The sequence below is a fragment of the Pristiophorus japonicus genome, chromosome 7 (assembly GCF_044704955.1).
Source record: "Pristiophorus japonicus isolate sPriJap1 chromosome 7, sPriJap1.hap1, whole genome shotgun sequence".
Classification (NCBI taxonomy): domain Eukaryota; kingdom Metazoa; phylum Chordata; class Chondrichthyes; family Pristiophoridae; genus Pristiophorus; species Pristiophorus japonicus.
The window spans coordinates 146,450,665-146,474,564 of NC_091983.1; the positions used below are offsets into that span (position 1 = coordinate 146,450,665).

The 23,900-nt window shown below is 45.4% G+C and overlaps 1 protein-coding gene across 3 annotated transcripts in view; it reads left to right on the forward strand.

Annotated features, from left to right (window-relative positions):
- The window catches only part of LOC139267302 (glycoprotein endo-alpha-1,2-mannosidase-like), a 59,153-nt gene extending 39,928 nt beyond the window's left edge, over positions 1-19,225 (forward strand). For all 3 annotated transcript variants that reach the window (XM_070885391.1, XM_070885390.1, XM_070885393.1), the window contains exons 4-5: positions 2,579-2,652; positions 17,473-19,225. In XM_070885391.1, coding sequence (XP_070741492.1) covers positions 2,579-2,652; positions 17,473-18,109 — 711 coding nt within the window. In that variant the 3' untranslated portion in view covers positions 18,110-19,225. The remainder of the gene's footprint in view (positions 1-2,578; positions 2,653-17,472) is intronic.
- The last annotated feature ends 4,675 nt before the right edge of the window (positions 19,226-23,900 follow it).

Genomic DNA, 23,900 nt, shown 5'->3' on the forward strand with positions numbered 1-23,900 from the left:
CCAACTCTGCCTTCATATCTTTGTAATTACCTTTATTTAAGTTCAGGACACTAGTTTCAGACCTAGCTTTCTCACCCTCAAACAAGGCTGTGGAGGGATTTGAAATTCTACCATGTTCTGATCACTTGTCCCAAGAGTATGCTTCTTTCCTTGACCTCAATTGTCCTTATGGCTTTTTTCATCTATGGAGTCTCATTAGTGTTTAGTTTATTCTTTCCTTTTAGCGGAATATATTTTTCCTGCACTCCACGCCGTTTTAAATGTTTCCCATTGCTGTTCTTCATCGTTTTTTGACAATATTGTTGCCCATTTTATTTTCACAGGTTCTATTTTCAGCTACTCAAAATCAACTTTTCTCCAATCTATTATCCTGGTTATCTTCATCCTTCTCAGTTATCATCATAAAGTGTTGTATATTATGGTCACTATTGCCTAGCTGATCCTTACTTTTACTTCTCTTATCTGCTCTGGTTCATTCCCCATTACTAGCTCTAATAGCGAATCCTCCCTTGTTGGGTTTTTTACATATTGGGTTAGAAAGGAGTCTTGTAAACATTGTAGGAACTCCATTCCCTTATCCCCTTTACCTACCTCTTCTGTCCAATTAATATCAGGGTAGTTGAAATTCTCCATGATTATTCTATGTTTTTTTTACTAATTTCCTTAATTTTTCAGCATATTTCTTCCTCCACCTCCCTTCCACTATTAGGTGCTCTGTAGACTAATCTATTAGTGTGATTGATCCTTTATTGTCTTTTATCTCTATTCATATGGATTCTATTTTTGTCTTGCTGATAGCTGCATCACTTTTTTCTACTGCCATTATATTATCCCTAATAAGTACAGCTACTCCACCTTCCCTTTTTCCCCCTCCATCTTTTCTAAATATGTTATACCCTGCAATGTTCAATTTTTCAGTCCTGATTTTTCTGTAGCCATGTCTCAGTAATCCCTACTGTGTCTGGTTCCTCGTAATGCATGCTTGCCTCCAGCTTCTCTGTTGTATTACGGACACTCTGTGCATTGCTGTAGAGACAGTTTAACTCATTTTTAATAGGATTTCTTCTCGCTTTATGTTTAACAATCTTTTTATACTCCTGTTCTATAACTCTATTTATTCCCTTGCCATCAGTGTCTTCCCTTACGTTATTCTTTCCTATCCTCCGTTCCTGTTTTGTTTATATTTAGGCTGGTTGTGTTTCTTGTAGATCCCTCCTCCATCTTACTAGTTTAAAGCCTTTGCCACCTCCCTATTTACCCTTTCTGCTAGGATACGGGTCATCCCGGTTTAGGTGGAGCCCGTCCCATCGGTACAGTTCTTTCCTGTCCTCGAACTGGTGCCTGTGTCCCATGAAAAGGAACCCCTCTTTCCCACACCAGCCCTTTAGCTAAGTGTTAATTCTCCTGATCTGTCTGCTTCTATGCCAATTTGCATGTGGCTTGCACAATAATCGAAAGATTATTACTCTCAAGGTCCTGCTTTTTAATTTAGAGCCTAACTCCTTATACTGTTTCAGCAGAACCACCTCCCCGTTCTTGCCTGTCGTTTGTTCCAGCGTGGGCCACGACATATGGATTTACCCTCTCCCTTTCCATGTTCCTCTCCAGTCGCCGTGAGATATTTCTTACCTTGGCATCGGGTAGGCAACACATCCTTTTGGGATTCTCGTTCTTGGCTATAACTCTGAGCCGGAGAGATTCAAGATGGAGCTATCTCCTGCAGACGTATTTGCTTGGGACAGTTTCGCTGTCCACAAACTCCCACATACTGCAGTCCAGACACACAACCTCCTCTGCCATATCTTAGTGTAGCCTATTTTATTTACTTAATTAGTTAGTCTTTATTCAGTGATTACTTATAGTTATATTAATTAATTTAACTCGTTAAGCTACAAGTTTAATGCAGTACTTTCTGGTTTCCCGAACCTAGTTTAAACCACAGTCCTAGGTTAGTATGAGAAGAGAGAAAAAAAACCTTAATATTCAGCAAACAATCACCTACCTGTTATCCTTGTTTTTTTGAAATTGTCAAAGGATCCACTGCCACTGATGCCTCGTCCAATTAGGTCCTTCCCCCTCTTTTCCGAATTCCCACTCTTTCCAAATTCCCAAATAAAACACCCCAGTTAAGACACTCTGCAGATCACTCTGAATCTTGGCTTTAGTAACACAAAAATCCATTAAAATTTGCCCAGTTTGTAATTGTTGTAATATGGAACGTTTTTCCTCATTAAGTGCTATAATATCTATTGCATTTTGAATTCCTGTATTCAGCTGTTGAAGTGCATTGGCAATTATTCATTTTGTGTGTAATTACCCATTTTGATCATCAACATTCACTGATCATTCTTCATGAGACTGCCAAGAATAGTATAGCAATCATTGTGTTTTAGAATTGAATAATACAAATCCAAAATAACTGCAGGATAAGTTAGAAATCATTCTTATCCTAGGGGGCTTTTAAAGAATTTCACTTCAGAAGTTGAATACTGCTGCATGATGATGTAGATATATAATTATCCTGAAATGAAGACTGCCTGTGCCTCTAATAATTGTGATCTTTTATTTATTTTCAAAGGTCACCTTCCACATTGAGCCATATGAAGGGAGAGAAAACAGTTTGTACAGTAATTTGAAATACATAATCGACAAGTGAGCTTTTTTTTAATAATTGGTATAGGATTTTTCAAGTGTCAGTGCTGATTACTGTAATGTTTACACATCTCTTCTATCTGTTTAAAAAATATATATAATGAATATGCCTTTTTGGAACACAAAGCACAGTATGACAATATTTTAAATCAAATATTTTATTAAGTTTTCCATTTTAATTTGCACTGAACAACCTGGAGGTACCTTAACACTGATTTACTGTGTTTTGGCATATGGAAAAATTACCTAGTAAATGTAAGTCACTTACAACCACACTTTCAAATGGCCAACTGCCCATCCTTTGACCTTGCATTCACCACAATACTTCTGCAGCTTACGATCAGCTCAACCACTCCCTCACCTCTCCCTTTGATGCTCATGTCCCCGGTAAAACATTTACTGTCTCCCATTCTGACCATTTTCATAACATAAGAAATAGGAGCAGGAGTAAGCCATTCGGTCCCTCGAGCCTGCTCCACCATTCAATAAGATCACGGCTGATCTTCAACCTTAGTGCAGGAAAGTGAAGTTATCTCCATATCCCTTGATTCCCTAAATATCCAAAAGTCTATCGATCTCTGCCTTTAATATACTCCACAGCCCTCTGGGGTAAAGAATTCCAAAGATTCACCACCCTCTGAGTGAAGAAATTTCCCCTCATTTTAGTCCTAAATGACAGTCTCAGAATATGGGGTCAATGTCCCCTGGCTCTAGGCTCCCCAGCCAAATGAAACATCCTCCCTGCATCTACCCTGTCAAACCGTGTAAGAATTTTGTATGTTTCAATGAGATCACCTCTCATTCTTCTAAACTCTAGAGAATATAGGCCTAGTCCACTCAATCTCTCCTCATGGGACAATCCCCCCATCCCAGGAATCAGTCTGGTGAACCTTCGTCTCACTCCCTCCAGAGTAAGTATATCCTTCCTTAGGTAAGGAGACTAAAACTGTACACAATACTCCAGGTGCGGTCTCACCAGGGCCCTTTTTAATTGCAGTATGACATCTTTACTGTTGTACTCAAATCTTCTTGTAATAAAGGTCAACATACCAATTGCTTTCTGTACCTGCATGTTAACTTTCAGTGATTCCAGGTCCCTCTGAACACCAACATTTCCCAATTTCTCACCATTTAAAAAAAAAAATACTCTGCTTTTCTATTTTTCCTCTCAAACTTCACATTTCTCCACATTGGGGAGGGTTTTTAACATAAAAATGTATGATTAAATTTAATTTTTATATGTTTTAAAACTCTTACGCTGTACACCTGCTTTTTCCAGGCGTAAAAGTTTGAAGGACATTCGCTGGGTATGAGTTGGGCAAATAGCCCAATCTCTCCCGCTCAAATGTCCTTTTCCCGGGGATGAGGAGGATCTGTCCAGAGAAATCTTGACCGATCGGAATAGCCGGTTTTCAGTGCATGAACATCGCGCCCCAAAAACCGGCTTTTGCGAGGCCTCGCCAAGTCCATGCGCACTTCGTATGGACCCGGCGTGGCCAGAATTTTTGCCACATTATATTCCATTTGCCATGTTCTTGCCCACTCACTTAGCCTGTCTATATCCCCTTGAAACCTCTTTACATCCTTCACACAATTTATATTCTCATCCTAGCTTTGTCTCGTCAGCAAACTTGGATATATTACATTTTGTCCCCTCATCCAAATCATTGATACAGATTGTGAATAGCTTTGTATTGCTCCCATCTTCACTCCCTTCATCCTCCAATCTGGCTGGACCAATAGCCATCCATCATCTGATCTGGCTGGAATACATCAGACACTATCTGGCCTTGCTCTCCTTTGTCAAAACTACACAATACTTCAGGATCATCCTGAAGAGCTAAGAAAATTCCTGGCTTTTTCCACTACCTTAAACCCCTCTTCCCTGCCCCTTCCACCCTTGCCTCCAACAAGTGCGTAGAGCTCATGGACTTTGTCACTAATATTGTGACTTCCCCCTTTTCTCCTTGCCCACCAAGTCAAACTTTACTCCAGTCTCCCCTTGTCCCCTCTCTGAACTCATCTTATTCATGAGACTCATCTCTTGCTCCCATGAACCCATTCCCACTAAAGTGCTAACCACCCAACTTCCCTTCCTGTCTTCCTTGGTACTTGGCATTGTATATGGTTCTCTCTCATGAGGAACTGTCTTTTCAATACTGTCATCGTCGCCCCCTCACCAAAAAATCAACCTCAACCCCTCTGTCTGATTCAGGTGTATCTGATGGTTCTTCGTTGATTCTAGCCTTTGATATTGTCAATTGTATGCAGCTATAAAAGTATGTGACTTTTAGAATAGACAAGTGTAATTTGTTATTTCCCTCACCTTTGGCTCTTGGCATTTATCAAACCTACTGCTATGTGCCTGCCTGGTTTTAAGGACAGCTCTATAGCTGAGACATTCAGTGCAAAGATTCCAGCAGCGCTGTTTTTCTTTCTGATCAGATCAGGGACCTTTAAAATGGGGAATGTATTCAGTGATATTTTAATGACTCGGCTGCTCCTTCTCTCCACTCCACAATTGTTGTAAGGTTCAAGTGAAGCTGCAAAAATTGCCACATACTTACAAGGAATTGATGAGAAGCAGGCACTGTGATGCAACACGTTGATTCTCCCAAAACATTTTTCTGCAGTATGATAAAACCAGAGTTGGTGCTCACATTTCCCCGTATGGGAAGCTACAGACAGCAGCGCATTCATCAGAAGGCGGCCAAGAAGGCTAGATGCTGCTCTACAGGGAGGAGGAGGAAGAAGTCAATGCACAAGTCATCCCAAGATATATATTTCATGTATTAGTCCAACGATGGCACTGCAGAGACTCCCTCTCTTCCTCCTTCCTCTCCTTCACTCCCTCGCTCTCTCTCCCACTCTCGTCCTCCCTCTCTCTCCCACTCTCGTCCTCCCTCTCTCGCCCACTCTCGTCCTCCCTCTCTCGCCCACTCTCGTCCTCCCTCTCTCGCCCACTCTCGTCCTCCCTCTCTCGCCCACTCTCGTCCTCCCTCTCTCGCCCACTCTCGTCCTCCCTCTCTCGCCCACTCTCGTCCTCCCTCTCTCGCCCACTCTCGTCCTCCCTCTCTCGCCCACTCTCGTCCTCCCTCTCTCGCCCACTCTCGTCCTCCCTCTCTCGCCCACTCTCGTCCTCCCTCTCTCGCCCACTCTCGTCCTCCCTCTCTCGCCCACTCTCGTCCTCCCTCTCTCGCCCACTCTCGTCCTCCCTCTCTCGCCCACTCTCGTCCTCCCTCTCTCGCCCACTCTCGTCCTCCCTCTCTCGCCCACTCTCGTCCTCCCTCTCTCGCCCACTCTCGTCCTCCCTCTCTCGCCCACTCTCGTCCTCCCTCTCTCGCCCACTCTCGTCCTCCCTCTCTCGCCCACTCTCGTCCTCCCTCTCTCGCCCACTCTCGTCCTCCCTCTCTCGCCCACTCTCGTCCTCCCTCTCTCGCCCACTCTCGTCCTCCCTCTCTCGCCCACTCTCGTCCTCCCTCTCTCGCCCACTCTCGTCCTCCCTCTCTCGCCCACTCTCGTCCTCCCTCTCTCGCCCACTCTCGTCCTCCCTCTCTCGCCCACTCTCGTCCTCCCTCTCTCGCCCACTCTCGTCCTCCCTCTCTCGCCCACTCTCGTCCTCCCTCTCTCGCCCACTCTCGTCCTCCCTCTCTCGCCCACTCTCGTCCTCCCTCTCTCGCCCACTCTCGTCCTCCCTCTCTCGCCCACTCTCGTCCTCCCTCTCTCGCCCACTCTCGTCCTCCCTCTCTCGCCCACTCTCGTCCTCCCTCTCTCGCCCACTCTCGTCCTCCCTCTCTCGCCCACTCTCGTCCTCCCTCTCTCGCCCACTCTCGTCCTCCCTCTCTCGCCCACTCTCGTCCTCCCTCTCTCGCCCACTCTCGTCCTCCCTCTCTCGCCCACTCTCGTCCTCCCTCTCTCGCCCACTCTCGTCCTCCCTCTCTCGCCCACTCTCGTCCTCCCTCTCTCGCCCACTCTCGTCCTCCCTCTCTCGCCCACTCTCGTCCTCCCTCTCTCGCCCACTCTCGTCCTCCCTCTCTCGCCCACTCTCGTCCTCCCTCTCTCGCCCACTCTCGTCCTCCCTCTCTCGCCCACTCTCGTCCTCCCTCTCTCGCCCACTCTCGCCCTCCCTCTCTCGCCCACTCTCGCCCTCCCTCTCTCGCCCACTCTCGCCCTCCCTCTCCCTCTCTCGCCCACTCTCGCCCTCCCTCTCCCTCTCTCGCCCACTCTCGCCCTCCCTCTCCCTCTCTCGCCCACTCTCGCCCTCCCTCTCTCACTCTCGTCCTCCCTCTCCCTCCCTCGCCCACTCTCGTCCTCCCTCTCCCTCCCTCGCACACTCTCGTCCTCCCTCTCCCACTCTCGCCCTCCCTCTCCCTCTCTCGCACACTCTCGTCCTCCCTCTCCCTCTACCGCCCACTCTCGTCCTCCCTCTCCCTCTCTCGCACACTCTCGTCCTCTCTCGCACACTCTCGTCCTCCCTCTCCCTCTACCGCCCACTCCCGTCCTCCCTCTCTCGCCCACTCCCGTCCTCCCTCTCTCGCCCACTCCCGTCCTCCCTCTCTCGCCCACTCCCGTCCTCCCTCTCCCTCTCTCGCCCACTCTCGCCCTCCCTCTCCCTCTCTCGCCCACTCTCGCCCTCCCTCTCCCTCTCTCGCCCACTCTCGCCCTCCCTCTCCCTCTCTCGCCCACTCTCGCCCTCCCTCTCCCTCTCTCGCCCACTCTCGCCCTCCCTCTCCCTCTCTCGCCCACTCTCGCCCTCCCTCTCCCTCTCTCGCCCACTCTCGCCCTCCCTCTCCCTCTCTCGCCCACTCTCGCCCTCCCTCTCCCTCTCTCGCCCACTCTCGCCCTCCCTCTCCCTCTCTCGCCCACTCTCGTCCTCCCTCTCTCGCCCACTCTCGCCCTCCCTCTCCCACTCTCGCACACTCTCGTCCTCCCTCTCCCTCTCTCGCCCACTCTCGCCCACTCTCGCCCACTCTCGCCCTCCCTCTCCCTCTCTCGCCCACTCTCGCCCTCCCTCTCCCTCTCTCGCACACTCTCGTCCTCCCCCTCCCTCTCTCGCACACTCTCGTCCTCCCCCTCCCTCTCTCGCCCACTCTCGTCCTCCCTCTCCCTCTACCGCCCACTCGCGTCCTCCCTCTCCCTCTACCGCCCACTCTCGTCCTCCCTCTCCCTCTCCCGCCCACTCTCGTCCTCCCTCTCCCTCTCCCGCCCACTCTCGTCCTCCCTCTCCCTCTCCCGCCCACTCTCATCCTCCCTCTCCCTCTCCCGCCCACTCTCGTCCTCCCTCTCCCGCCGCCGGCCCCCCTTAGTATCGGAAAAAATTCTGATGGACAGGATAAATCATCAGTTAGAAAGACACAGATTAGTCAAGGACAGTAGGCATGGATTTGTTCAGGGAATGTCGTGTCTGACTAACTTGATTGAATTTTTTGAGGAGGTAACCATGAGGGTCAATGAGGGTATTACATTTGATGTAGTCTATATGAATTTTAGCAAGGCTTTCGATAAGTTCTCACATGGCAGACTGGTCATGGAAGTAAAAGCCCATGGGGTCCAAGGCAAAGTGGCAAGTTGGATTCAAAATTGGCTGTGGCAGGAAACAAAGGGTAATGATCAATGTGTATTTTTGTGACTGGAAGGCTGTTTCCAGTGGGGTTCTGCAGGGCTCAGTACTAGGCCCCTTATTTTTTGTGGTATCTATCAATGATTTAGATTTGAATACAGGGAGTATGATTAAGAAGTTTGCAGATGGTTGGGATACAGCCATTTACACTGCTTTCAAATTGAGTAAAGTAAAATCTCGTGCACAAGTACTTGCATGCCTATCTCTGACTGCTGGAGAATATTGTAAAGTTGGAAAATAGCTATGCAGAAAAAGTTATTCTTTCTGCAATAAGAAACTTTAAAAGCACTTCAGATCACTTTTAAAAGCTCTGCTTTGCACTGATTGCAGTTAGAGTGTAAATAATGCACAGCATTAATACATAGTTGTTTGAGACCAACTTTTCAGGTGATCTTGCACCACCAGAAGATTTCTGAATTGATGCAGATTCGGTAATTACTTTTGGGTGCAAAATCAACAAAATAACTTCATTTGCTGCACAATTCAAAATGTAAGATTTTCTGCATTTGTTTTTTCTCCTCACCAATTATATTTCTGTGGGCTCAGCTAGTTATTTTTCATTATTGAGCCTGGAAAATTAGTTAGTGAGCTATGTATTCAGTGGACATTCAAGTTGAGCCTAAACCTGTTCTTTCCTTCCATCCATACATTCACACTTCCAGCAGGGTTTGCTGGATAGTGCTTTTTAAAAAAAAATGCAAACATGGCCATTTTATTTCTCTCTTTCCCCCTGCCCCCCCCAATAATCCTGGGTGTTTAGGCCAACTGCACTGCCCAGACAGCATCCTGATTGAGAGCAGTTATCTCAGACCAGACTGGAAATCGAGTGGTTAGTGAAAGGTGGTTGTTATTTCTCTTCCACCACCCCCTTAGAATCATAGGAAGATCATCATCATCGCCAGTCCCTCAGAGTCGAGGATGAATTGCTTCCACATTAAAAATTAGATCTCCAGTGACTGAAGAGTCCAATGCGGGACCTACAGTCTCTCACAGGTGGGGCAGACGGTAGTTGACAGAACAGATGGGTGCGGGGGGGGATCTGGGTTGCTGTGTGCTGCCTGCGTTTGGCTTCAGCTTGCTGTCTGCGAAGAGACTAGAGGTGTTCAGCGCCTTCCCAGATGCTTTTCCTCCACTTTGGGCGGTCTTGGGCCAGGGATGCCCTGGGGTGGAGTGGTGGGGTGGGGGGGGAGAATGCTACATTTTTTTCAAGGAGGCTTTGAGGGTGTCCTTGAAGTATTTCCTCTGCCCACCTGGGGCTTGCTGATCGAGTGTAGTCAATGCTTCGATGCTGGGGATGTTGGCCTGAGTGAGAACACTGACGTTGGTGTACCTATCCTGCTAGTGGATTTGCAGGATCTTGCGGAGGTAGTGTTGGTGGTACTTCTCCAGTGTTTTGAGGTGCCTGCTGTCCATGTCTCTGAGCCATATAGGAGGGTGGGTATCATCACTGCTTTGTCGACCATGAGCTTCGTGCCGGGTTTGAAGTCCTGGTCTTCAAACACTCTCTTCCTCAGGCAACCGAAGGCTGCGCTGGCGCACTGAAGGCGGTGTTGGACCTCATCCTCGATGTCTGCCCTTGCTGACAATAAGCACCTGAGGTATGGAAAATGGTCCACGTTGTCCAAGGCCTCGTCGTGGATTTTGATAACCGGGGGACAGTGCTGTGAGCTGGGGCAAGTTGGTAGAGGACCTTTGTCTTACGGATGTTTAGTGTAAGGCCCATGCTCTCGTATGCCTCGGTGAAGGTGTTGACGATGGCTTGGAGTTCGGCCTCAAAGTGTGCACAGACGCAAGCATCGTCTGTGTACTGTAATTCAATGATGGAGGATGGAACGATCTTGAATCTGGCCTCGAGGCAGCGGAGGTTGAATAGATTCCCATTTGTCCTGTAATTTAGTTCCACTCCAGTGGGGAACTTGCTGAGGGTGAGGTGGAGCATTTCAGCAAGGAAGAGCAATAGTGAGATGACACAACCTTGCTTGACCCCGGTCCAAACGTGTAATGGGTCTGTGATGGATTGGTTCGTCAGGATCGCAGTTTGCATGTCATCGTGGAGCAGGCGGAGGATGGTGACAAACTTTTGAGGGCAGCCGAAACTGAGGAGGACACTCCATAATCCCTCACGGTTGACAGTGTCGAAGGCTTTTATGAGGTCAAAGAAGGCCATGTACAAGGGTTGGTGCTGTTCCCTGCATTTCTCTTGTATCTGCCGCGCAGTGAAGATCATGTCCATTGTGCCCCTTAGTGGGCGGAATCCTCATTGTGACTCTGGGAGGACTTTCCCGGTGGTCAACAGCAGGGAGATTCCTCTGTTGTTACCACAGTCGGACTTGTCACCTTTCTTGCAGATGGTCACGATTACAGTGTCTCCGAAATCTACTGGCATGATCTCCTCCTTCCAGATAAGAGAGATGAGGTCATGAATCTGCGCCAGAAATGCTTCTCAGCCATGTTTTAGTGCTTCGGCGGGGAATCCATCTGCTCTTGATGACTTGTTCTTCAGTTGTCAGATGGCCTTTTCAACCTCATGCCGGGCTGGGGTTGTGCTGAGATGGTGGCGGATGGCATGCTGTGGGACGGAGTCGAGGACACTCATGTCGAAGACAGAGTCTCTGTTAAGGAAATTCTCAAAGTGCTCCTTCCAGCAGGCACTGAATGCCCCTCTGTCCTTGATGAGCAGCTCTCTGTTCTTGGCCAGCAGTGGGGTAGGGCCTTGGGTGCTTGGACCGCAGGTCGTCTTGACTGCGCTGAAGAATCCTTGTACGTCGTGGTTGTCGGCTAGCTGCTGGATTTCTTGAGCTTTCTCCACCCACCATCTGTTCTTTAGGTTGCGGGTTTTCTGTTGGACCTCAGCCTTCAGATGTCTGTAGGGCTGCTTTCTTGCCCTCGAGTTGTGTTGCTGCTTCCAGTCCAAGAATGCCTTGCGCTTGCGGCATATTAGCTCCTGGATCTCCTCGTCGAACCGGTGTTTCCTGGTCGATGACTGAGCATCTCTTCGCAGGTACTACTTACGGAGCCTTGAGGGCAGACCAAGCACTGGGAGTCATCAGGTTGGTAGTGAAGCACTGGTGAATAGGGCTTTCTTAGTGGGATCTTTGAATGCCCCGGTGTTGATTTTCTTGTGACATTGTTTCTGTTGCTGTTGCTGATTTGAGGCAATGTTGATGGTGATGACAACGAATTAGGCAGTGGTCCGTCCAGCAGTCGTCAGTTCCTGCCATGGTGCAGGTGATGCGCACGTCTTTGCAGTCCCTTGCTCGGACGATGACGTAGTCCAACAGATGCCAGTGCTTGGTGCGAGGGTGTTATCATGAGGCTTTATATTTGTCCTTCTGACAGAACGGGGTATTGGTTATGATGAGGCCGTGTTCTAAGCATTTCGTCATGAGGAGGGTGCTGTTGGAGTTGACTTTGCCTACCCCCTCTCTGCCGATCACACCTCCCCAGAGGTCAGTGTCCTTTTTGACTCTGGCGTTGAAGTCGCCAAAGAGGATCAGCTTATTGTCCTTTGGAACTCGGGACAGGGATTGTTCGAGGCTGGAAGTAGAATTCCTCTTTGGTCTCATCTGTAGCTTCCAGTGTTGGGGCGTATGCACTGAAGACTGTGGCGCACTGGTTCCAGGCTTTAGGGTGAGCCGAAGAGTCATGAGGAGTTTGTTTATCCCGTAAGGGGAGTCTCTGAGAAGGCCCACTAGCTCGTTTTTACGGCGAAGCTTACCTCATGGAGGCGGCATTCTACTTCTACTTTTTCCAGAAGAAGCTGTAGCCATCACCTTGTTCTTTGAGCTGGGCTTCCCCTGTCTGCCGGGTCTCGCTTAGGGCGTCGATCTCTATGTCGAAGTGCTTGAATTCCCAGACAACGATAGTGGTGTGGCGTTGGGGTCCCTTTCATACAACCATGCTGACTCTGCTTGACTGTATTATGCTTCTCGAAATTTCCTGCTACCGCTTCCATAATAATGGACTCCAGCATTTTTTCCAATCCACTGTGACCTCTCTAGAATCCAGGGAATTTTGGTAGATTACAACCAATGCATCCACTATCTCTGCAGCCACTTCTCAAGACCCTAGGATGCAAGCCGTCCAGTCCAAGGGACTTGTCCACCTTTAGTCCCATTATTTTACCAAGTACTTTTGCTGGTCATGGGAATGTGGGAAGGGAGGACCTTGAGTTAATCACTATCACTAGGTGGGTAGTACTGGACAGGCTAATGGGACTCAAGGTAGACAAGTCCCCTGGTTCTGATGAAATGCATCCCAGGGTATTAAAAGAGATGGCGGAAGTTATAGCAGATGCATTCGTTATAATCTACCAAAATTCTCTGGACTCTGGAGAGGTACCAGCGGATTGGAAAGCAGCTAATGTAACGCCTCTGTTTAAAAAAAGGGGGCCGACAAAAGGCAGGTAACTATAGGCCGGTTAGTTTAACATCTGTAGTGGGGAAAATGCTTGAAGCTATCATTAAGGAAGAAATAGCGGGACATCTAGATAGGAATAGTGCAATCAAGCAGACGCAACATGGATTCATGAAGGGGAAATCATGTTTAACTAATTTACTGGAATTCTTTGAGGATATAACGATCATGGTGGATAGAGGTGTACCGATGGATGTGGGTGTATTTAGATTTCCAAAAGGTATTCAATAAGGTGCCACACAAAAGGTTACTGCAGAAGATAAAGGTATGCGGAGTCAGAGGAAATGTATTAGCATGGATAGAGAATTGGCTGGCTAACAGAAAGCAGAGAGTCGGGATAAATGGGTCCTTTTCGGGTTGGAAATCGGTGGTTAGTGGTGTGCCACAGGGATAGGTGCTGGGACCAAAACTGTTTACAATATACATAGATGACCTGGAAGAGGGGACAGAGTGTCGTGTAACAAAAATTGCAGATGACACAAAGATTAGTGGGAAAGCGGGTTGTGTAGAGGACACCGAGAGGCTGCAAAGAGATTTAGATAGGTTAAGCGAATGGGCTAATATTTGGCAGATGGAATACAATGTTGGAAAATGTGATGTCATCCACCTTGGGGGAAAAAAAACAGTAAAAGGGAATATTATTTGAATGAGGAGAAATTACAACATGCTGCGGTGCAGAGGGACCTGGGGGTCCTTGTGCATGAATCCCAAAAAGTTAGTTTGCAGGTGCAGCAGGTAATCAGGAAGGCGAATGGAATGTTGGCCTTCATTGTGAGAGGGATGGAGTACAAAAGCAGGGAGGTCCTGCTGCAACTGTACAGGGTATTGATGAGGCCGCACCTGGAGTACTGCGTGCAGTTTTGGTTACCTTACTTAAGGAAGGATATACTAGCTTTGGAGGGGGTACAGAGACGATTCACTAGGCTGATTCCGGAGATGAGGGGGTTACCTTATGATGATAGATTGAGTAGACTGGGTCTTTACTCGTTGGAGTTCAGAAGGATGAGGGGTGATCTTATAGAAACATTTATAATAATGAAAGGGATAGACAAGATAGAGGCAGAGAGGTTGTTTCCACTGGTAGGGGAGACTAGAACTAGGGGGCACAGCCTCAAAATCCGGGGGAGCCAATTTAAAACCGAGTTAAGAAGGAATTTCTTCTCCCAGAGGGTTGTTAATCCAAGCCCAAGGAAGAAGTTGAGGCTAGCTCATTGAATGTATTCAAATCACACATAGATAGATTTTTAACCAATAAGGGAATTAAGGGTTATGGGGAGCGGGCGGATAAGTGGAGCTGAGTCCACGGCCAGATCAGTCATGATCTTGTTGAATGGCGGAGCAGGCTCGAGGGGCTAGATGGCCTACTCCTGTTCCTAAATTCTTATGTTCTTTAGTGTTAGTGATTGTTTTAAGTTCCTCCCTCCCTATAGCCCCTTGATTATCCATTATTGGGATATTTTTAGTATCTTCTACCATGAAGACCGATACAAAATATTTGTTCAAAGTCTTTGCCATTTCCCTGTTTCCCATTATTAATTCCCCAGTCTCATCGTTTAAGAGACCAATATTTACTCTAGCCACTCTTTTTATGTACCCGTAGAAAGTCTTACTATCTGTTTTTATATTTTGTGCTAGTTTACTCTCATAATCTATCTTCCCTCTCATTTTTAGTCACTCTTTGCTGTTTTATTTTTAAAGTTTCCCAATCCTATGGCTTCCCACTAATCTTGGCCACTTTGTATGCCATTGTTTTCAATTTGATACCATCCTTTATGTCCTTAGTTAGTCACTGATGGTTCTCCCTTCTCTTAAAGCCTTTTCTTCTAACTGGAATATATTTTTGTTGAGAATTATGAAATATCTCCTTAAATGTCTGCCACTGCTTATCAACCATCTTGCACTTTAATCTATTTTCCCAGTCCACTTTAGCCAACTCTGCCTTCATGCATGAGAACATAAGAAATAGGAGCATGAGTAGGCGCAACAAGACCTGGGTATCATGGTACATCAGCCATTGAAAGTTGGCATACAGGTACAGCAGGCGGTGAAGAAGGCAAATGGTATGTTGGCCTTTATAGCTAGGAGATTTGAGTATAGGAGCAGGGAGGTCTTACTGCAGTTGCACAGGGCCTTGGTGAGGCCTCACCTGGAATATTGTGTTCAGTTTTGGTCTCCTAATCTGAGGAAGGACGTTCTTGCTATTGAGGGAGTGCAGCGAAGGTTCACCAGACTGATTCCCGGGATGGCTGGACTGACATGAGGAGAGACTGGATCAACTGGGCCTTTATACATTGGAGTTTAGAAGGATGAGAGGGGATCTCATAGAAACATATAAGATTCTGACGGGGCGGGACAGGTTAGATGCGGGTACAATGTTCCCGATGTTGGGAAAGTCCAGAACCAGGGGATACAGTCTTCGGATAAGGGGTAGGCCATTTAGGACTGAGATGAAGAGAAACTTCATCACTCAGAGTTGTTAACCTGTGGAATTCCCTGCCGCAGAGAGTTGTAGATGCCAGTTCATTGGATGTAGTCAACCCCCTCATCTCTGGAATCAACCTAGTGACCCTTCTCTGAACAACCTCCAATGTAAGTATAACTTTCCTTAAATACGAGATCAAAACTATGCAGTACTCCAGGTGTAGCCTCACCAATACCCTGTACAGTTGTAGCAAGACTTCTCTGCTTTTATACTCTCTTCCCCTTGCAATAAAGGCCAACATTCCATTTGGCTTCCTGATTACTTGCTGTACCTGCATATTAACTTTCTGTGTTTCATGCACAAGGACCCTCAGGTCTCTCTGTGCTGCAGCACTTTGCAATTTTTCTCCATTGAAATTATAATTTGCTTTTCTGTTATTTCTGCCAAAGTGGATAACCTCACATTTTCCCATATTATACTCCATCTACCAAATTTTTGCCTGCCTATATCCCTTTGCAGATTTTTTGTGTCCTCCTCACAATTTGCTTTCCCACCCATCTTTGTATCATCACACTTGGCTACATTACACTCGGTCCCTTTATCCAAGTCATTAATATAGATTGTAAATAGTTGAGGACTCAACATCGATCCCTGCGGCACCCCATTAGTCACTGTTTGCCAACTGGAAAATTACCCATTTATCCTGACTCTATTTTCTGTTAGCCAATCCTCTATCCACACTAATATATTACCCCCAACCCCGTGAGCTTTTATCTTGTGCAGTAACCTCTTATGTGGCACCTTTATCGAATGCCTTCTGGAAATCCAAAATAAACCACATCCACTGGTTCCCCCTTATCCAAAGTCATCCACCTTTATAGTCTCCTTTATTTAAGCTCAGGACACTGGTTTAAGATCCAACTTTCTCACCCTCCAACTGAATTTGAAATTTAACCATGCTATGATTCCTCTTTACTAGAAGATCATTTATTAATCCTGTCTCTTTGCACAGTACCAGATCTAAGATAGCCTGCTCCCTGGTTGGTTACGCAATGTACTGATCAAGGAAATCATCCCGGATACACTCTATGAATTCTTCCTCAAGGCTACCTTGGCCGATTTGATTTGTCCAATCAATATGAAGATTAAAATCGCTCATGGTTATTGCCGTTCCTTTTTTTTTACAAGCCTCCATTATTTCTTGATTTATATTCCGTCCAACCATGTAGCTACTGTTAGGGGTACTATAGACTATGCCCGCAAGTGACTTCTCCGTTCGAATACCCGACACGAGACTCCCTAAGCTAGTACTCTACTCGGAACTTCTACACGGCAAGCAAGCCCCAGGTGGGCAGAGGAAACGCTTCGAGGACAACCTGAAACACTTCATCAAGGAGGCTAACATCCCCACCGGCACCTGGGAATCTCTGGCCCAAGACCGCCCAAAGTGGAGGAAGAGCATCCAGGAGGGCGCTGAGCACCTTGAGTTTCATCGCCGAGACCATGCAGAAACCAAGCGCAAACAACGGAAGGAGCATGCGGCAAACCAGGCTCCCCACCCACTCTTTCCTTCAACCACTATCTGCCCCACCTGTTAGAAACTGTAATTCCATATTGGACTGTACAGCCACCTGAGAACTCACTTTTAGAGTGGAAGCGAATCTTCCTTGATTTCGAGGGACTGCCTATGATGATTTCCTATCTCCACCCAAACTAATGCAACATCTTGATCTTCTGAGCCAATATCATTTCACACTACTGCACTGTGGTAGAGCTACCCCACCTCCTTTTCCTTTCTTTCTGTCCTTACAAATTGTCAAAAACTCCTGAATATTCAGTTCTCAGCCTTGGTCACCTTGCAACCACGTCTCTGTAATTTATATCTATTTGTGCCATTAACTCATATATTTTATTACAAATGCTGTTACGAATTCTCACTGTTTACTACTTTTCTGAGTTTTGTATCCTCTGCAAACTTTGAAATGATGCCCTGTATACCCAGTCCAGGTCAAACATAAATAAAAAAGAGCAGTGCTCTTAATACCGACCCCTGAGGGATTCCACTGTAAACTTCCCTCCAGTCTGAAAAACAACCATTCACCATTACTCTCTGCTTTCTGTCCCTCAGCCAATTTTGTGTCCACGCTGTCACTACCCCTTTAATCCCATCAATTGGTTATTTGCAGAACCAGTTTGTTAGTAAATTTTTCATGACTAAATTTAATCTTTAAATTGCAAATTGACGTGTGTATTGGAGTATTATTTTAATTGAATGTTGCTGAAGTTTGATACTCTAATCATGGTAAAATCATGCTGTGAATAATACTGGTATGTTTTCTTCTTTCATTTCCTCTCTTTACAGGTATGGATCCCACCCTGCTTTTTACAGGTACAAGACTAGCACAGGAAGAACCCTTCCAATGTTCTACATTTATGACTCATACTTAACAAGCCCAGGGTCTTGGGCCAACCTTTTCTCTGTATCTGGATCGCACTCTCTTCGAAACACTCAATATGATGCACTGTTCATTGCCCTAATTGTAGAAGAAAAACATAAAAATGAAATTCTTCAGGCTGGATTTGATGGAATGTATACATACTTTGCAACAAATGGATTCTCCCATGGTTCTTCCCATCACAACTGGCAAGCAATAAAAGATTTCTGTGATAGTAATAACCTTATGTTTATCCCAAGTGTAGGACCAGGCTATATAGACACTAGCATAAGGGCTTGGAACAACCACAATACTAGGAACCGAGTCAATGGCAAGTATTATGAGACTGCTTTAAGTACTGCCCTTCTGGTGCGCCCAGAAATAGTCACTATAACTTCCTTTAATGAGTGGCATGAAGGAACTCAGATTGAAAAAGCTGTACCCAAGAAGTCAAGTCAGTTAGTTTATCTGGACTATCTGCCTCACAAGCCAGATTTCTACCTAGAGCTAACTCGTAAATGGGCAGAAAAGTTTCGCAGAGAGAAAGAACAGTGGTTAATGTGACTGTTTTGAGCCTTACTTGAGAAAGGGAATCAAATAATTTTGAGGTATGGCATCAACCTTTACAAGTGAATAGTTATTTTGGGGGGGTGGGGAGGAGGAACTTTCTTTACTTGTATTTTAGCAATGTTGGGTGTCTCGGGTCTTCCAAAAACAAAGTCCTCTAATCAATGGCTATAAAATGAATTGCAGTATTGGGTTAGAAGACACTGTACACAGAAAATGACATTATGAAACTTCGGGTTGTTTTTCTTCTGTTGAAACTGGTAACTTATTCTTAGTTTTTTGGGTGCTGGTAGCCCTCCTTTGTCTTGTCCAAGTTACCATTCTTTATATGTGGCTCTAACTTAATCTTTGCAGGCAGTTCATCCATTGGGAGCATTATGCAGATCCCATTCCTATCATCACGTGTGCATGCGTGTGTGGTGAGTGATCATGACTCGTCATGTTGGCTGATTGGTTCCCTCCCAAATCCACAGACGCTGAGAGCAATTGTAGCACCACAGCAGAATCCAGGTATCTTAATGTGGGACCTTCCTGTACTATATATGGCTCACTGCTGCAACATGCTGAATTTACCAACTGAGCTATCAGCAGCAGCTACTTATCAACTTACTCGAGTGATAAACCTTTAACTTCTTGACCGCTGTTAGACTACATACGTTCAAATATATTCAGTGTTCTATCAGTTGCATAACTAAGATTGGAAAATGTCAGGATGTATTTTCTGGGGTGGTAGGTGATGGGTCAGACACAATTCCATTGAACTTTGGAGGTTCCTTCTCCCCATCTGTTTTTTGTTGTTTACAATCCAGCGAATGCTGCAGAATGTTTATATTGTGCTATGTGCACATTATTAAAAACAAGTTTGTCTTAAGTTTCTGTAGCATCCGCACTGCAATGAAGCTCTTCTAGGAGCTTCACAAGAATAGATCAAGTGGCGGTGAAACTTAGTCACTGGCATCCGCGCATAAACCTGAAAAATTCTTCACATTTCTTGGGACTTTTTTCAAATTAGAGAAAGTATCAAATATTTGATTTTCATTATTTAAAGTTCCTATACTATACATACACAATATAGTAAAACATTTTAATTGGTAGATTTGCCAAACATGTATTCCAGAGTTTAACACTGAATTATTTCTTGTTTTTGTTTCTTTTACTGCACCTGTGGATTTCATTTTTTTAATAATTAAGTCGTGAATGACTTGTTTCTTCTATTGCGCCTGTGGTATTCCAGAGTTTAACACTTGAATTATTTCTTGTTTTTGTTTCTTTTACTGCACCTGTAGATTTATTTTTTTTAAATTGTTGATTAGTGAATGACTATCAGATTGTCAACTGAATGTTTCATAATGTTTTTTTATTTAATGATAACAGAATTTTTAATTTTAATGTCTGTTGAAATGGGACAACTGTACTTGACCCTGACTGGCCCTGCATTAGCACACTGTAACTGCATGGTGTCTAAGTAAGGGTTCCAACTACATAACTTAAGAACCAATTCTTTACCAGTGCTGCTATAACACTTGTGCTGTTAGGGCTATAAATAAAATTCAGTTGGTACACAGGATTAACAGTTTCTATTAGTTAGTGGGAACCATTTTCTTAAGTACCAATCTTGAGAACCACATTTTGAATATGCACTGGTAAGTATTCCTCTGAAGATAAATTTGGAATTACACCTCTGCCAGGGTTGACAGACTTTAATTGTATTTGAGTGTACTAGAACAGTATTTTGTGCTTTCTTTACTAGTTTAATTCAGAAATCATGTTGACCAGTGTGGAAATGTAATTAACCATTTTTGTTTTGATCAGAACCATTTAAGGTTTCAATTTTTTAAACTTGCACTACCTGTATAATCTACTTTTGGTGAATGTGTCCAGCATCTTATGATTTTTATCGAGAAATTCTAACTATTAGACTGTTCTTGTTTCTTTTTAACTTTTTTTTTCCCACAGGGTTACCCTATGATTTTGATTTTGAGATTTGTCCGTTGTGGCTGCGCGCTACATTGTCCTGTTTAAATCTTTCACTGCAGGTAATGAGCCACCTCAAGATATTCCCAACTTTCTCTTGGGGTCACATTAATTGCTTCTCCACAATGGTATAGGAAAAGTAGAAATCAGTAATAAAATAATTCACACAGTTTCTAGCTACTGCCTTAAGGGGTAATTCTATTAATCTACACTACCAGTGGAGACCCTTACCTAGACATATCAGTCTTTACGGTAGCATAATAGTTACAGAAACATAGAAAATAGGTGCAGGAGTAGGCCATTCGGCCCTTTGAGCCTGCACCGCCATTCAATGAGTTCATGGCTGAACATGCAACTTCAGTACCCCATTCCTGCTTTCTCGCCATACCCCTTGATCTCCCTAGTAGTAAGGACTATATCTAACTCCTTTTTGAATATATTTAGTGAATTGGCCTCAACAACTTTCTTTGGCAGAGAATTCCACAGGTTCACCACTCTGGGTGAAGAAGTTTCTCCTCATCTCGGTCCTAAATGGCTTACCCCTTATCCTTAGACTGTGACCCCTGGTTCTGGACTTCCTCAACATTGGGAACATTCTTCCTGCATCTAACCTGTCAAAACCCATCAGAATTTTAAACGTTTCTATGAGATCCCCTCTCATTCTTCTGAACTCCAGTGAATACAAGCCCAGTTGATCCAGTCTGTCTTGATATGTCAGTCCCGCCATCCCGGGAATCAGTCTGGTGAACCTTTGCTGCACTCCCTCAATAGCAAGAATGTAATTCCTCAAGTTAGGAGACCAAAACTGTACACAGTACTCCAGGTGTGGCCTCATCCAGGCCCTGTACAACTGTAGTAACACCTCTCTGCCCCTGGACTCAAATCCCCTTGCTATGAAGGCCAACATGCCATTTGCTTTCTTAACCGCCTGCTGTACCTGCATGCCAACCTTCAATGACTGATATACCCTGACACCCAGGTCTCGTTGCACCTCCCCTTTTCCTAATCTGTCACCATTCAGATAATAGTCTGTCTCTGCTTTTACCACCAAAGTGTATAACCTCACATTTATCCACATTATACTTCATCTGCTATGCATTTGCCCACTCACCTAACCTATCCAAGTCACTCTGCAGCCACATAGCATCCTCCTCACAGCTCACACTGCCACCCAACTTAGTGTCATCCGCAAATTTGGAGATACTACATTTAATCCCCTCGTCTAAATCATTAATGTACAATGTAAACAGCTGGGACCCCAGCACAGAACCTTGCGGTACCCCACTAGTCACTGCCTGCCATTCTGAAAAGTACCCATTTACTCCTACTCTTTGCTTCCTGTCTGCCAACCAGTTCTCAATCCACGTCAGCACACTACCCCCAATCCCATGTGCTTTAACTTTGCACATTAATCTCTTGTGTGGGACCTTGTCGAAAGCCTTCTGAAAGTCCAAATACACATCAACTGGTTCTCCCTTGTCCACTCTACTGGAAACATCCTCAAAAAATTCCAGAAGATTTGTCAAGCATGATTTCCCTTTCACAAATCCATGCTGACTTGGACCTATCATGGCACTCTTTCCAAATGCGCTGCTGTAACATCCTTAATAATTGATTCCATCATTTTACCCACTACTGATGTCAGGCTGTGTTTTCTCCCTTTTTTAAAAAAAAAAGTGGGGTTACATTGGCTACCCTCCACTCCATAGGAACGATCCAGAGTCTATGGAATGTTGGAAAATGACTGTCAAAGCATCTGCTATTTCCAAGGCCATCTCCTTAAGTACTCTGGGATGCAGTCCATCAGGCCCTGGGGATTTATCGGCCTTCAATCCCATCAATTTCCCCAACACAATTTCCCGACTAATAAGGATTTCCCTCAGTTCCTCCTCCTTACTAGACCATCTGACCCCTTTTATATCCGGAAGGTTGTTTATGTCCTCCTTAGTGAATACCAAACCAAAGTACTTGTTCAATTGGTCTGCCATTTCTTTGTTCCCCATTATGACTTCCCCTGATTCTGACTGCAGGGGAGTTACGTTTGTCTTTACTAACCTTTTTCTCTTTACATATCTATAGAAACTTTTGCAGTCCGTCTTAATGTTCCCTGCAAGCTTCCTCTCGTACTCTATTTTCCCTGCCCTAATCAAACCCTTTGTCCTCCTCTGCTGAGTTCTGAATTTCTCCCAGTCCCCGGGTTCACTGCTATTTCTGGCCAATTTGTATGCTACTTCCTTGGCTTTAATACTATCCCTGATTTCCCTTGATAGCCACGGTTGAGCCACCTTCCCTTTTTTATTTTTACGCCAGACAGGGATGTACAATTGTTGTAGTTCATCCATGCGGTCTCTAAATGTCTGCCATTGCCCATCCACAGTCAACCCCTTAAGTATCATTCGCCAATCTATCCTGGCCAATTCACGCCTCATACCTTCAAAGTTACCCCCCTTTAAGTTCTGGACCATGGTCTCTGAATTAACTGTTTCATTCTCCATTCTAATGTAGAATTCCACCATATTATGGTCACTCTTACCCAAGGGGCCTCGCACAACGAGATTGTTAATTAATCCTCTCTCATTACACAACACCCAGTCTAAGATGGCCTCCCCCCTAGTTGGTTCCTCAACATATTGGTCTAGAAAACCATCCCTTATGCACTCCAGGAAATCCTCCTCCACTGTATTGCTTCTAGTTTGGTTAGCCCAATCTATATGCATATTAAAGTCACCCATGATAACTGCTGCACCTTTATTGCATGCACCCCTAATTTCCTATTTGATGCCCTCCCCAACATCACTACTACTGTTTGGAGGTCTGTACACAACTCCCACTAACATTTTTTGCCCTTTGGTGTTCTGCAGCTCTACCCATATAGATTCCACATCATCCAAGCTATAATGTCCTTCCTAACTATTGCATTAATCTCCTCTTTAACCAGCAATGCTACCCCACCTCCTTTTCCTTTTATTCTATCCTTCCTGAAGGTTGAATACCCATGGATGTTGAGTTCCTAGCCCTGATCATCCTGGAGCCACGTCTCTGTAATCCCTATCTGTTAACATCTATTTGCACAGTTAATTCATCCATCTTATTACGGATACTCCTTGCATTAAGACACGAAGCCTTCAGGCTTGTTTTTTTAACACCCTTTGTCCTTTTAGAACTATGATGTAGTGTGGCCCTTTTTGTTTCTTGCCTTTGTTTACTCGGCCTTCCACTATTGCTTTTTACCTTTCTACCATCTGTTTCTGACTCCATATTACTTCACCCTATCTCGCTGCATAGGTTCCCATCCCCCTGCTATATTAGTTTAAACACTCCTGAACTGCATTAGCAAATGTTACCCCTAGGACATCAGTTCCAGTCCTGCCCAAGTGCAGACCGTCCCTTTTGTACAGGTCCCACTTCCCCCAGAACTAGTTCCAATGTCCCAGGAATTTGAATCCCTCCCTCTTGCACCACTCCTCAATCCACGTATTTATTCTAACTATCCTGCTCCCTCTACTTTGATTAGCACGTTAGCAATCCAGAGATTACTACCTTTGAGGTCCTACTTTTAAATTTAACTCCTAGGTCCCTAAATTCAGCTTGTAGGACCTCTTCCCGCTTCTTACCTATATTGGTACCTATATGTACCACAACAACTGGCTGTTCACCCTCCCTCTCCAGAATGCTCTGCAGCCGCTCCGAGACATCCTTGACCCTTGCACCAGGGAGGCAACATACCATCCTGGAGTCTCGGTTGCGGCCGCAGAAACTCTTATCTATTCCCCTTACAATAGAGTCCCCTATCACTATAGCTCTCCCACTCTTT